Source organism: Sebastes umbrosus, chromosome 4 (assembly GCF_015220745.1).
Source record: "Sebastes umbrosus isolate fSebUmb1 chromosome 4, fSebUmb1.pri, whole genome shotgun sequence".
Taxonomy (NCBI): domain Eukaryota; kingdom Metazoa; phylum Chordata; class Actinopteri; order Perciformes; family Sebastidae; genus Sebastes; species Sebastes umbrosus.
In genome coordinates this window covers 24,123,767-24,139,640 of record NC_051272.1, presented here as the reverse complement: position 1 = coordinate 24,139,640, position 15,874 = coordinate 24,123,767, and the positions used below count along the sequence as shown (strand labels likewise).

At 43.0% G+C, this 15,874-nt stretch overlaps 1 protein-coding gene across 11 annotated transcripts in view; it reads right to left on the bottom strand.

Annotated features, from left to right (window-relative positions):
• brsk2a (BR serine/threonine kinase 2a) overlaps nucleotides 1-15,874 on the bottom strand; it is a 197,365-nt gene that overhangs the window by 77,502 nt on the left and 103,989 nt on the right. For all 11 annotated transcript variants that reach the window (XM_037766987.1, XM_037766990.1, XM_037766992.1 and 8 more), the window contains exon 2: nucleotides 4,464-4,558. In XM_037766987.1, the coding sequence (XP_037622915.1) occupies nucleotides 4,464-4,558 (95 nt within the window). The remainder of the gene's footprint in view (nucleotides 1-4,463; nucleotides 4,559-15,874) is intronic.

Here is a 15,874-nt window from a genome sequence, read left to right as displayed (position 1 = left end):
TCACTGCTGACAGGATACACAAGTAGAGACGAGGTGTACCTACTAAAGCGTCTGTGTTATCTTGTCTCAGCAGGGTTTCTCACCGCATGTCCGTCTCTCTCTCCTGAGTCTTGCTCTCTTTTGCCCTCCTTCCCTCCCTCCTTCTCTCTCTCTCTCAAGCCCACAGCCCCACGGCAAAGAGACATGGCAGCGAGCAAGAGAGAGAAAGAGAGAGGGCTGGCTGAGTTTCAGAAACATTAACTACTCCCTAGAGAAGCACACACACACATACGCTCACACATACAGCGTTGGTTCTGGGCTTCTCGTTGTATCGGATCGCCACGCTCCATTCTGTTTGGCCTCAGTGCCAATGACTGCTGACACACTGTCATATGTGCACATACTGTGTATTCTCTTTCTGTCCGTTTCTCTCTCATCATTTGAGACGTGACGGACAGCCACTTCCTATTCAACCATTGTTAGGTTTTCTACTTGGAAGTGGAAAAAAGAAAACTGGGCTGCACTTGCTCTTTGAAGTAGTCAAGGCTCATTCTCTGGTAACAAACTGACATAAAGTTCATAGATGAATTCATTATCCTAGACAATTCAATGTCTTTCTGGTCCAGCCTGTGGCACTGTGGACTAAAGAGTTCAACATTAGTTATACAAAGTTCAGCACACAGCGAGTGGAGGAGAGACCTCTGTTCAGATATTCTGAGACAATTAATTCAACCCATCTCCTCGTCTCCACGGACCCCCTGACTCCCAAGGCCAGTCGGGGGAAGGACGGCCGTAGAGGGATGACATGCGTCATGGAGGGTGTGCTCGTGCACATACTTATGAATATGTGTCTGTATGACACATGTGCACACATTCTTGGGAACTCTTGTGTGCGTGTCTATATGTGTGTATCGTGTGTGTGTCCGCATGCATATATGTGGGTCGTCAGCGGTGTTGCACACACACACACACACACACACACCTGTCCAGGAGAGTCAGATTCTCCCCTAATGGCACCACGGGGACCCGAGACATTAGCATATTAAAAGGTGACATTTCACAGTCTGAGTCTTGCAGTAGAGTGCAGCCCGATCACTCTGACAGTCTGACAGCCACACAGGCAGGCCGCAGAACAGACGCATGAGACTGTGGTGTGCAACACAATGGGAATATGGGAGCTGGATTTCACAAAACACCTGTCCATTCACTGTGGGAGGCCAATGTTATGTTTAGTATGTTCTGAAACTGGAGGGAGCTTTATAAGTGACCTCACCAACAGTCTGGTCTAGTGGGTCATGCCTCACAATTTATTATATACTGTATAGGTGCAAAATACATTGACACAGAGGCTTTGAGTTATAATTGAGGCCTCAAGCTGCTCTATATCAGAGGTCAAAGAACAAATCCATACACGCACTGTACATAAACACACAGAAATGCTGACGCAAAAACAATACTGCATGTTTACAGTATACCATTTAGATTTCCAAACTGGAACTGAATTTGACCTGTGTTACATTGGGATGACCAACGGCACAAACAAACCAGCCCATTCGCACGAAAAGGCGTATGAATGCCACGATAATGCACAAGGCATTTAGCGTGCAATCAGAACGCCTTTCTTGCTTTTGGCGTGCCATTTGTACGCCATGAAGTCTGCACTGACTGCACTGTAAACGCATCCGTGTAAATATACTACGATCAGAGCTAGTGACGTAGAATAAAAAGCGAGAAAGACCACTTATGTTGTTTATTTGAGAGGGCCGTACTGTAAAGGACAGAGGGTGTCGTATCCTGTACAGATTGTAAATCCCCCTGAGGCAAATTTGTGATTCGTGATATTGGGCTATACACATAAAATTGACTTGATTTGACTTATGTTACATTGTTTCCACACGTATTTTACTGAATTTATGTACTTATTTTAAGCCCAACCATGACGTTTTTCCTAATCCTGAGTGGTTTTGTTGCCTAAACCTAACTGCGAACATTACAGCAGCTTTGTTAAGTGGGGTTTCCAATGACACACGAAAAGTGGCGTACAAATGACATGCAAAAAGCCTAAGATGTGTCCTCATGACACGCAGAATGTCCGTGTAATGTTGTGCTATTTATACACCTTCCTGTGAGACTGGGTTGAACACACACATACCATTTCCATTCAAGCATTGGTCATCATAAACACACACGCCAGCTAAAACAAGCACAGACAAAAAAACACACATACACAGATTTGTGTATATGATCAGAGACACAAAATGTAGTTTGAAAGACTTATTTACATGTGTTGTTGGTGATTGACTATGATTTTTGGAATCCACTCCCAAACTTACAAGACACACATTAACAGTGTCTCTTAGAGGCTGGCTTCCACATAATTCAATCCCTACTGGCACATACATGAACACACACCTGCTGCTAGTACACACACATACACACACACACCAGGGGCCAGCAGTTGAGAGAAGAGTGACAATGGCTGAGTTCAGTAATTGGCTCTGAACTGCAGCTTCAGCGGAAGCCTTGGTCCTGTCGGAAACCTGTCAGTGTTTGGCATCTGTTACTATCATTTTCCTCTGCAGGACGGCACAATGTGAAACACCTGGGTTAGGACATTTTCCCGCTACCTTCCTCTCTGCTGTCACATGTTACAACGGTTCCAGCGACTACTTCTGCTACAACTAATAATACTTCTGTCAGTGCCGAGGCAACCGAAATGACCCGTCTTTGCCTCATGAAAATATTAGACTGCAAGTCGAGCTGAATATGAGACAGAAAGAGAGCGACTTCAGGAGCGAGACGGCAATGAATGAGAAAAGTCGGGGAGACACTGACACAGCGAGAAGCTGATTAATACCCAACTGTTTATCAAACAGGAATATTCGAGCACAGAGAGCTTTTCATCCAAAGTCTAATGATGCTGCCGCAGAAGTGATGCAAAACGGAGGGATTTTCCATTTGCAGATAACCTGTGCTGTGAGCAAACCCATCCGCTTCCTGCTTTCCAGCTCATAAGCAAACAATTACAATGGGCACTCCTCTCTGCGTGTGTCCTGAGAAGGACAATTTTCATCTTGCAGCATCTTGTTGTCCTCTATCTTACCACTTTCTTCTCGTTCTTTACGACTATTCCATCAACACAAGGGCAAATTTTGTGTGGGTACTGAATAGAGCGGCCCAGCAGGAACCCTAGGACATAATGATAAATTTAAAAAATCTCGACCGTATCCTTTAAAACAAGGCTGTGTGGGTAACAGCAACATTAGAGATAGGAGTGTTTCACCCACATGCTTTTGAAGTGTTTTGAAGTGAGAGTAAAGTAATTATAGTTTCAGAAACCTGCTTTATTGTTGTGCTACCCCAAGGTTTCTTGGAGGCTCTGACTCCTGGCAGGGGAGCTGAACAGCTGACTGCTTCAGTTCAACATTTGCAAAGGATGAAAATCAGCTGCTTCAAAAGACACCAACTCAGCCAGTGATTCCACTCTTCATGAGGCTCATTACGATATAAATCAATCGTATTCAAACATTTTTGCAAGATCAGCCATTGATTTATCCACTCAAGCGGTCCACTCCTTCTAGTTTTGATTTTTGAAATGCGAGCTGGCAGTCGGCCCAGACTTTGTGTGTCAAGGAGGTGGCTCTTTATGGGACATCACTATTCAGTTACAGTCCAACTCTTAGTGTTGCTTCAGTCAGCCGGGCGGCTGCATATTAAGATTTTGGGGGGAGAGAGATGAATGATGTTCATCAAAGATCACCAGCCAGACTTCAGCAGGGACAATGTGGTTGTTGGGAACTAGACAAATAATAAATGTTTTCTCACCTATAGGTAAACTAACTTCACAATAAAGGACTTGTTTCACTAGAACTTGCCTTCTTCACATACATACAGTATATGGAAAATTATTTCCTGCAACAATCAGTTGATAATCATCCCTTTCTGTAGTAAACATTTATTTTTTATGATCTAAGTATCCAACTCAGAGATAATGGTGTCAGGAACCAAGTGTATTAGCTCATAGTGGAAAAGTACCTTGCAGTTGGGGTAAACAATGGACTCAGAAATCAGTGGAAAACAACCAGAATTTGAAATATATTGGTGTCCAGGCAGCCAATAAACTTTAAAAGAAATAACGGTAGGAGGGATCCTGTTGTAAGCCCAAAAGAGGTGGAATTTCTGTTTAAGCATAAAAGTCGGAGCACCTTTGAAGTTGTTTCAGTCATCTGCTCTTATCTATACTCTGTTTGTCTTTATTTAAAGTTATTCGAAGTGCGGTAGAGAATCTGAAACCAACTAGCAAAGCGTTTATTTTCTCTCCATTAAGTGCATGGGAAGAATTTGAGTTAGTAAAAAAAATACAAACAACAGAAAGTATCTTCAGAAGTGGAGACAAACGGGTTAGCAGAGTGAAAACTAACCACTTCAAAAACCTCAATTGTAAATCTGAAAGCCACTGGAAGAACTGAAAGCTGTAAACTTACCTTCATTAGTACTGACTCACTGAGTTTCTCACGGTTGACAATCTTTATGGCGACTTTCTGGCATGTTACACAGTGGATTCCCAGCTTGACCAACCCTGCGAAAACAAACAGGAAACACACACTTTATTAGGTCAAATAGGTCAAACACTTCTTAGATGTCCACACTTTAGGAGGACTACTGCAATAGCAACGCAATGTGTGCTCAGATGACACCAAGAAAGCAACTGATTATATACTGGGCTGAATTTACAATGCATAATGTGTTCCTAGTGAGCACATTACACAAAGTAATTTCAAATAGATCCAAATTAAAGTGATGTGTGAAGTTGTTTTCGGCTAACCACTAATGTGCATCGACCAGACTGATGTACTGTATGTTGAGAATGCTGATAATGACTTCTAAAGTGTAGACAGTTGCTTAAAGAAACTGCCCTCTGGGGTTTATTTGAGTCATAAAGGCAGTAAGTGAGTGGGCCATTTGTGTTATTGATTCCTATAATGTACTAAACTGCTGTGATGCAGTCGTGTTGAGTTAGCTCAAACAGACAATAAAAGGTAGCGGTAACAAACAGTCAGTCAAAGGTCAGCTGTTGAATGGGACTCATTATTATTGACCAGGGGCTCAAAAATGACAAGAATGTAGCAACAAATGTAGGAGAGTAAATCAGGATGTCACATTTCAACCAACCCAGCAGAAAGTGTTACCCTTTACTTCACAACACAAACACATCGATGCATGGGGAGAGATTTGATAAGCCAGCTCTACTGGGATTCCCACACAAACTTTCCACATTGGCACTAGTGTCAAAATCAAAACCCAAACGTTATAAATCTTGTGATTCGCCACAGAACCACGAAAGCATCTCCCCTACTTTGCCACAGTACGGGTCCCCAGGTATCCTTAGTTAAACGATCAGCCACAAACAATGTAGAAACCAAGCAGGGATGTCCCGATGAGTGTATAGTTACAGTGGAACAAAGTGGTGTGTTAGTGTGTATGTGATACAGGGGAGCCATGACGACGGCAACAATCCATTTTCTGCCAGCGACCACGGAGCTGCGCACACATTAGAAAGACGTTTGCATCAGATAGATTACTTGCAAACTGAAACAAACACACATACACACACACAAAACAAATGTTCGGCTCTCTATTATTGATTTCCCCAACGGCCTCGTGGTGCTGCAGGGATTTGGAGACGACAGAAGATGATTTTTAACTTGGTAAACTACAGCATTTGAGCTCTCTAATGGCTGGCACGCAGAATTTACAGAAAGTGGAATAATTTGACGGCTTTGATTTCTTGCCACTCTCGTGCTTGGCAGAAATAAAGATGGTGGGATTAAGTTAACAAGTATTACAGTAATGTGCCAAAGACGGAAATGGTGCAGTTACTATAAGAAGCATGGTGATGCAGAGACGTAACTACACTTCTAGCTCACTCTCCCGTTGTGTCTCACACAGTTTGATTTCTACATGAACCAGCAGAAGAGGAGAGTCAATGGGCTTCGAGGAGGCGGTGGAAACGTAGGAATGCACAAACAAGTCTTCTGAGACCGCAGAAACAATGGAGATGGAAGAGGGGAAGCAGCAGCGGGAGATGGAGAAGGAGACAGAGAGAAGAAGTAAACACAAAAGAACATGTGAAAGATGAAGGGAAAAAGTGGAAGAGATTGAGAATCAGGAATAGCACATTATTCAAATGACAGGCCACAGATAATTAAGCAATAATGGAGAGCAATGCGTGGGAGTGAGGCTCTGGCTTGGGAGATGAGGGGCCGCGGGGGCCGAGAGTGGAGACACATGGAGGAGAGGAGGCGTGAGAGAGAGAGAGAGAGAGAATGATGGAGAGCAGGACAGAGAGAGATAGGAAGCAAATGCTAAAAAAAGAGGAAGATAAAAAATGTAGAAAGATTTAGAAACGAGGATTCGAGCAGGAAGGGGAACAACAGACAAGCCCATTAGCCCTGTGATGGTAATCATATGTTAATGGCTGCTATAGAGAAGCTCATAAGTCATGATAAACACATTAAAGAGAAAATATCTGCCTGCAAACCCACGAAAAGTAAACTGGATTATTTGTCTCTCTATCCTTCTTCCTCCAATGCCTGCGTTTTCGTGAGCTGAGGGCGCATTAGCAAGAGGGGAATGTGCACAGGAAGGCAGCAGCACATTATGATTTTACAACCACTTTGTGTACGGGTTGAAATGAACTCTCACAAGGAAGTTCAGTATATAATACAAAGGGACATAAGACATAAGCCTCTTTTATACCACACATAAAAATCAGGATTTAAAACAACAATAGAACTAATGGTCATGGCAAAACGCATTCAATTTACGCAGCTTAAATCACAAAATGTGACATGTTTATTAGTCTCTGAAGGTGAAACAATAGCAAGCAAATGTTGTGTCCACCAAGAGATCAGGACTCCCTAAAAAAAGACTGAAACGATATTCCTCACCATTCCGCGGTGCTTGTTGGCAAAATGACCAAAATGCATACCCCTTGTTAACCTGCAATCCCACCTCTCTGTGCCCTAGTAGCAGAGAGAGTGCAGGAGCAGAGGGGCTGTTTAGCTGAATATGTTAGTTTAGTCTGCCTGACTCATTGATCCTTCATCTCATTGAGGTTTGTGCCAGTTAGAATATATGGCCCTGGCCATGGTAGTATTTAAGTATCAGTAGCCTAACTGTGCTGTGTATTGATAAATCCATGGCGCTGTCCGTGGTCCTGAAGTAGCAGACAGATTTGTAATTGCGAGTCCCGCCCTTCTGTCATGGATCTATACTATTTTAAACTGTATAGCTGTGTATTGTAAAATACAGAACAAAAGGAGTCATTCATGCGGCGGTTCACTAGTCGCAGGTAAACAAAACGAACCAGGTCCGTCCCCCCTGTTAAAAATCAACAACCTGCCTTTTTAGTGCCTGAAAATTGTTGGATTTTATATAAAAATCAGGCATTATTACATATTCACACAAATAGTACCCAGGATGCGCTAGAGTTTGTCATCATGTGTGGGTGTTGTGTGCATTCATAGAGTAGTTTGCCAACACACAGTACTTGTACATAATTTCAAAGTGTGTAGAGACAGTCATATTTACCAAATAAGAATGTATAGTGAATAAGAATATAAAAAAAATAAAAAAATAAAACAAAGTCAATGAATAAATGAAAAAAAAAAAAAGGCTTCTTGGCTTTTGGTTTGGCTCAACAAAGTAGTATTTTGTTTGAAGCACAGGACAGCAGATGCAAACATATACGGTTGAGGTTTTGGGTGAGCAGCTGCAGTTGCCCAGAAACCCGCTCTCTGCATCGCTGCACACGTACAATATCTTCACAGAAGCATGTTACAGCCTCAACACCATCACAGCATTTTAATCATTTTCAAACCACCACCAGCACCACTAAAATACACTCCCCAACTGATATCCTCAAGATTTATATACTTCTCAATGATTCCTCCCTGCTAATTTCCAAATCCAACATCCTCTTCCAACAGGAGATACATGCAATTAAGGGCATAAGATTTTCTCACAATAATTGCATTATCACTTGTCTCAAGAATGTTGTAATATCTAATTATCTAATCTAATATCTGCCTCTATCATGCCTCCCCTTCTCTCTAATGTCCTGTAATGACGGTGATCGCCTGATCCTCCCTGTGCTCCCTTCACCTGTCTGTGACAACACCCCAGAGGAAACTCTCTTGGCTCTGAGTGAACACGCTGAGCTGAACCTGGAGTGGCAAGGCTGGGGGGGAGGGGCGGGACGGGGTGTCCAAGAGATGCCCTGGAAGACACCGGGGTTTCGTCTGGATCTGGCTGAGCTGAGCAGGTAGTCTGTCTTTGAACATAGCTTCAAACGCAAGGCTTTGACTGAGAGCACAAAGGATCAGAGCCTCGCGGGGGGATACAGATTACCGCTGCAGTTGCCAGTGTCCGTGCATGACTGTGTGTGTGTGTGTGTGTGTGCATATGAATTACATTTTAATTTGATCTCTTGTAGTTGGGATGTTGCTTAAAAAGAAACTGTATAAATAACAGTTTCAAACGTGTAGAATGTAGAATCTATGTATACAGATGGTATCTTTGCAAGCGTAAAGCTGATTTACAGCACTATGCTGAGTGTCACATGTATGTAATTGATTAACTGGACCAGGGAGACACATGCAGACTGGCATTGTCACATACTGTACACTTATACGCTTTTCATTAACACACATATAGACAAAAGCAGGCTGTGCAGCCAACCTGAGTTTGCAACGCCACTGAATCAGCAAGTGCATCGATCCCTCCTCTCCTTCGCCCTCCTCCCAAATCAATAGCATCAAAAGCTCTCGCCTTCACAACAATGTCAGAATAATGACACCAGCCAGGGACTTATGGGCTGGCGAGGCCACCATCGACTGACCCAAGGCCTCCATCCCGGCTCTGCGCTCTTTACTTTCCATGCCGCTCTGTGATTAATGATCTAATGTGGAGGGGCCGCTGGAGGAAGACACCGAATGAGAACTTTGGCCCGCGGCTCAGTGCGCATCAAGAGCAGAGTAGCGTTTGGCTGCAACGTGCTGGAAGCTGCTGGATTGCTTCGAAGTCATGGTTTCAATCATTTCCCCCGCTGGCTTTGACAAATCGGGGATGAATAGTAAAGTTTTTGAATAAAAGCTGAGCTACTGATTGCTACTGCAGAGCTGGCCATTTGGAGAAGCAGGCCAGAGAAGTGAGGGTCAGAAGTGAAGAGCCAATGTAAGAATAAGAAGAAAGAAAGAACGAAAGGAGGAAAGACGGAAAGAAAAACCACACTGGGAACCACGACTGTGTAGAAACTCATCAGTTAATTAAAAACAGTATATGCACAGAGTTGTGAAAATGTGACTAATCAACTCTTTTTCAAAAGCTAAAGAATATTCTGGCTGTTCCTCTCCTGCTCGGCATCGTCGAGCCATGTGCCAGCACTGATTTGGTAATGAGCTTTTTGTCTCACTTCGCTGTCTCTTCATAAGTGATTGTGTTTCATGAGCTGAACTTGCTGACATCTGTCCTGAAAACATCTCTAACAATGTATAACGATATATTAATTAAAGGAGATATTTTAACTTTTTGAATAAAGCCATTCTCCGCCAAATATTTTAAAGACGAGTACTTTTGGGCCTTGAAATTAAAAGAATAACGTCAACCAACCTGAGACATTTACAGTTGGCATTTGGTCCATGGGAATTGGTGGGTGAAAGCCACACTCTATGCCCAACTCACACATAAGCTAAGCAACAAATAGAGTGGTGTTTAGTGGATCAAGAAAGTACTGCTTGTCAAAATGTTATACTATAAGTTGTTGTCAGTTCAAAGAAATATCTAGAAGCCTTTGGGGTACCCAACAAATTTTGCAGCGGGGCAGCTTTTTTTTGAATGAGCTTTAGTAGACTATAAAGTGAGAGCTGTGCGCTTTATTTAAATCCTTTGACTTGCAATGGGAGTTCCCAGCGGGCCCTCGCTGGCATGTTTATGTTTGCCTTCCTTGACTTCCATTAAAGCTGTTTAGCCTGGCAGAGCAGCCAGGGAAACCCCCACTCCCAGTGTGAGAAAACTTGTCTCCTTCTGTGTTAACTTGTTAGAGCTTTTCCTGTTCCAGCTTCCAAAGCGCTCCGATCAGTGGTCGATTTATCATCTAGCAGTGCTGGGACATCCAGGGAGGAGGGGACCCCGACTGTGAGCCCGATTTCCCCTGCCATTAATCTGAGACACCGAGAGGGAACCCAAGGAGAGCTGGCGGAGAGAGGACGGGAACACCCTGCTTATGATCTCCACCTTCTATCCACAGAGCCACACACACTGTGTTATTCAGCGTCATCCTCCTCACAGCACTGGCATCCATGCGGTTAAAGATCATTACTGGATATCTTAATTTCCATCTGGAAGTGACTACTCTTACAGGAGAGAGAAGGATGAAAAAGACACGTCTCCTCTTGCGTACCTCTCTCACTTTCAGACTTGATCTTTCAGAAGCCCTAAGCCAATGCCGGCAGATGGTAGTAGCTTATGCTGGCTTAGCTTTCTCTCCCCGAGGCGCTGGCTCGGAGAAGCTCGTTGCCCTTAGGCACAGATCTGTGAGCTGCTTTCCGCTCCTGCTCTCTAACCCTGAATGTTCTACGTGGTGGCTACAGCTCTGAACTGGGATCAGTGTTTGAAAGGAAACACAATGTGTTACTAGGGGCTTAGTCGTCCAGCTTCTTCTGGCCATACGGAAAGCCCCTGTAGCAGGGCGTGGGAATCCCTTCCACCAGGGCAAAGGGCAGGAGTTGAAGACCTATCAGTCATCAACCACCAGAGCTCTGTGTACTGTCTCTCTCTCTCTCGCTCTCTCTTTCTCTCTCTCTCTCTGTTATTCACACAAGCACACACAGACAGATTTAATAAGCAGGGATGTTAAATAGTCAAATTAAATTATGATCTCTTCAGTTTTGTTAGCTCTTCATACATTCATTCACCAATTACAGACTCTTAGTAATATCAAATATGTGTGTAGGTGGTGATCAGAATAGAAGACAATATATTCTTCATTACGGTTTGTATGTACTGGAGGTGACAAAGTGCAAAACAAACTGGTGGATTCGCCTGTTTGAAAAAAATACCTATGGTAGATAAAACATGATGCAGTTACCTCTAGGGTGCCCTTAAATAGAGAAAACGTGATTCAGTGCCCTGTAGTATCCTCTTAATGGGAGAAAACGTGATACAGTACCCTCTACGGTGCCCTTAAATGGAGAAAACGTGATGCAGTGCCCTCTAGGGTTCCTTTAAATGGAGAAAGCATGATAAAGTGACCTCTAGGGTGGCCTTCCAGTAGAGAAAATGTGTTGCAGTGCCCTATAGGGTGGCCTTAAATGGAGAAAACTTGATAAAGTACCCTCTAGGTTGGACTTAAAATTAACCCTCCTGTTGTCTTCCTGTCGACCGTGCAACTTTTGTCTGGTTGCCAAAAGATCTAGTCTGGTTTGACTGTTTATAAAGCATACAGTATAAACTACCATCCAATTATGTGTTCTGTGTTCCTAATTTACCCTTTTTGGGGGAAAATTAAGGGTTAATAAATCTAATTTCCGTGAAATTATACTTAATTTTTTAGTAACAAAAAATGCAGATATTATGAATTATTTTGATTATAGTTATTATCAGAGTAACGTAATGTTGATGGATTATCACATACTGGTATATGTAAACTTTTAGTCAGAATATTGTTTTGAAAGCATTTCAATTTTTTTTTAACAGCAGCACATAATGACACCAGATGCTATAGATTTTAATAAAACACCCACAATTCAACGAAAGTAGTGGTCAATATATATACGTGTATTTTTTTTTGCAAAGACCACAGTAGGCAACCATCCATCTTATTTTGGGGCAATTAGATTAAATAAATCCATATTTATGATATAATGAAGTTTGAAAACGGGTCAAATTTGACCCGAGGACAACAGGAAGGTTAAGAAGATGTGATGCAGTGCCATAAAGGCTGCCCTACATGCTAGAAAACCGTCTGTGCGCTGGTGACCCACCACGTGCAGCTGGTGCCCTTATTTCGCCCCTGCCCCTCAGACAGCCTGAGTCTGCCACTGGCCAAACACAGATGATTATGACAAATAAATGCCTTCATATAGTCTGAGTGCAATCAATAGAAGAGAAATGCAGTGAATCGCTCCTACAAAAGCCATATTACCAAAGCAGAATGGCAAAAAAAGAGAGAGAAAAAAAAAACAGCAACTGTTTTCGACCCCGGATACAAATCTATTACCAAAACAAATAAGAACATAAATGAATAAAACATGTGTGCATTTTGGATGTTGGTTTAATGATTTACTTTTAAGTTTGGCCTGGCCCCATTACCATAATGAAACATGCTTTACGAACCACTATTTATATGAAGCACAGGACTGTGGATATGCAGACCTGCAACATGCCACAAAATCTCTGCTTTTGTCAACTATTTCTCTGTTTCTAATCAACGCGGATTCACTTTCACTCCCTTCCTTTTTGTGTTACTTCTCTTTCCCTTGTTTCTAAGTTTGTGCCAAATGTTGCCCTCGTTCCTCCTCTACCCAGCAGTGTTTCTGACTCATTTATCTCCTCTTCCCTTTATTCATCCTCTCATCTATCCAGAAAAAAAGAGAGAAAGAGAGGGAATGCACCAGCAGAAAGCTGTTGAGTCATACTGTGCAGGAGGGAGACAGCATGTCGAAGATCAAACAACGCTCATTCCCGACTCAATGAATGCTCTCTCTCTGTCTGTCTCTCTGTCTTTCTGTCTGTCTCCCACTGCTTCTTTCCTCCCTCTTCATTCACTAAATCTCTCTTCCTCCTCCACCTCCTCTTTCGCACTTTTTTGCATTTTTTCAGTCAGCCGTGACGTTAGTCTACACAGCCTGAATTCCCCTGCAACCCTTTAAACCCTACCAGCCAAAGCAACAGCAACAACATCAGTAACAGCAGAGGCCCAGACCAACAGAACAGCTTCAAACGCAGGAAGAGCAGTTTAGCCCTGGAGTGCTGGAGCGAGGAGGGAGGCCCACTGACGCACGCATACAGAAGAGCTGTTTATTTAGCCTGCTTGAAATAAGACATTTGCTCAACAGCTCCCTTATAAGTTAACTCCCTGGATCTCTTGGTAAACACAGTAATAATGCTACTTTACGGACAACAGATATGGAAGTTATTTTTTCTTTTGAGGGCACTATGCAGAGAAGGTAGAGATTACCGTGCCTTGCTCAAAAGCAGCTGAAGGGTATTTCTCACTTCGTTGATACAGTCTTGTACTCTAACAATGATTGTGAGTGGTTTGACTGTTTAAGTGGTTAAGAATGCTCTCCATTATTATTCCTGATTCATATAGATTTACTGCATTAGCTCTGGTTCAGATATGATCAATTTGTCTCCATCAGAAAGCTCAATCTTTGTATGAAATCAGCTGAGGGCCAATTTACTCAGCATTGATGCATGACCCGGTGCACTAGACTTAGCATTCTCTCACACATATACCAGCTCCTCAACCTGGGATTTTAATAAATATATAATACTACTAGATTGAGGACAAAATGAGTCTGGTCACCCTTTACCTTTGATTATCTCTGTAACTGATAAAAGTGTAACCTTTTCAGAAATCTAACTGTGATGAAAATGACCATATTAAACCTGTGGGCAATTCTGGGGTATGAGAAGTGAAGCCAATGTGGAAGTGCCTTAAACTTGCATTCTTCCTAATAGCCAGCAGGGGGCGACTCCTCTGGTTGCAAATAGAAGTCTGATTGTATAGAAGTCTATGAGAAAATGACCCTACTTCTCACTTGATTTATTACCTCAGTAAACATTGTAAACATGAGTTTATGGTCTCAATCACTAGTTTCAAATCTTCAATACAGTGTGATGTTCATTTTGTAAATTATGGTCCCACTTAGAGTCAAATAGACCATAAAGCAGGGTATGCTTTAGGTCGTGGCTACCTTGTGATTGACAGGTCTCTACCACAGCCCTTTCCGGTCTGGGAATTGTCCACGTTTTCGTCTTACAACAAAACACCAAAGTTAATTATAACCTTTTTGGTCACCTTAAAATATCTTATTCAGCGTTCGGTTGTACTTGCTACTAGTCCACCCTCTCGTGTCACTGGTTGCAAAAATACAAGATGGTGACAGCTAAAATGCCAAACTCAAGGCTTCAAAACGGCAGTCCACAAACCAATGGGTGACGTCACCGTGACTACGTCTACTTCTTATATAGTCTATGTATTAAACACGTATGTACACACACATACTATACTGTACATCCATGTCTTCTCTACAGCAGCTAGCATCCGCTCACTGTGCTTATAATGTGTATGTATTTCGGTGTGCATGTTTGTTTTGGGCTGTTTGGGTTATGAGGAGAGGGGGGGCACATGGATGTGGGAAACCAATTCCATATACACAACTACATTTACATAATATAAGCGCAACAAACACAAACAGAGTGAAATGTGGTAAGGCGATGAAGTTCTGGGTGGCTTCAAGGCAGTAATCTATTTTACAGATTCTGAAACAAGTACGAGAACGACTGAGCGCATCGCCAAAAGGCAGCAACTACTGAACGATCCACTTAGTTATCTAACAAGCTCTCTGATTGGCAGATCTTACAAAATCCCCACCCACTTGCAGCATCAGCCTCATCAGCATGTAAATATATGCACGTCCTCAGAAGCTCATCACCTGCATACTTGGTGGAAGACTCAAGCTTCACACACTCTTTTTCTGCCAGAAAGGCAAACAAGTCTCATTGCCCGAGGTAAGCAACACGCCGTGCACAGCAGAAAATAGCTCAGGAAGTTCAGGCTGCCATATGTTTGAGTGTGCAAAAAGTTCCTGGATGTTGTTGACTCGCTGGAAACATATGGCACACATACCGAATGTTCTCGTTTGCCAGATATCCACAGTAGTCTAGTTTATCTGAACGGAAGCCATCTCACATTTGAGTATTAAAGATTGAATTCAGCTGCTGCAGATTGTGTGGATTAAACATGCAAATAAAAATTAAAAAAAGTCAGGGTGAACTTTTTTGGGCAGAGACTTTGCCTCTTGTGAGGAGACAGTCTCCCCCATTAAGTTGATCAGAGGCAGTGATATCTCTTCTCTTCCGAGTCTTACTGCCGAGATGTCGTCGCCGATTCAAAATATTCCACTCTGAATTCCGGCCGGATGTGACTGGAGTTCAGGCCGCGGAGCCCGAGCGAGAGTGACGCTGTCAGAGGAAATGTTCTGCCTGAATCCGAAAACGGGAGCATCAGAGCAAACATGAATGAAGACACGGCGGGCGGCAGAGATGAGAGGAGAGATGGAAAGTACAAATTAAAAAAAAGAAAGTTGCGACAATGAGGCCAGTGACAGGGAGACGGAGAAGCGCTGATAAGGATAGATAAATAGAGTGATGCTGGGAGAGACATAGTCAAAACACGGAGAGAAAGTGGGGCCTAGGTGGGCGGGGCGCGGAGACTCAGATCTATTTTTAATGCCTCTGACTGGGGATCAGCAAAAGGAATGTATAATTACAGCCTCATGAATAATGCAAGCAGGCTTCTTTTAATTAGCCACACCAGGCCCGATGTAGCAACCGCAGCAGACGGGACAAACACGTGCACATACACACACACACTCATCTACAGTATATACATAACTTGTCCAGAAAACGATGTTACCGGTGTGTGCATATGTGTGTCACTTTTGAAACATATGTGTGTGCATGCTAAACATGCACTCACACGCTCCTCCGGGGAGACGGGAGTCAAATAAAGAGGCGAAATGATGAGCTAAGGATTGGTGCCTTGGTGATGACTCTCTGATAGGCTTCACAGCGAGAGGAGCCCCTAGACACCACTCAAAAGAGC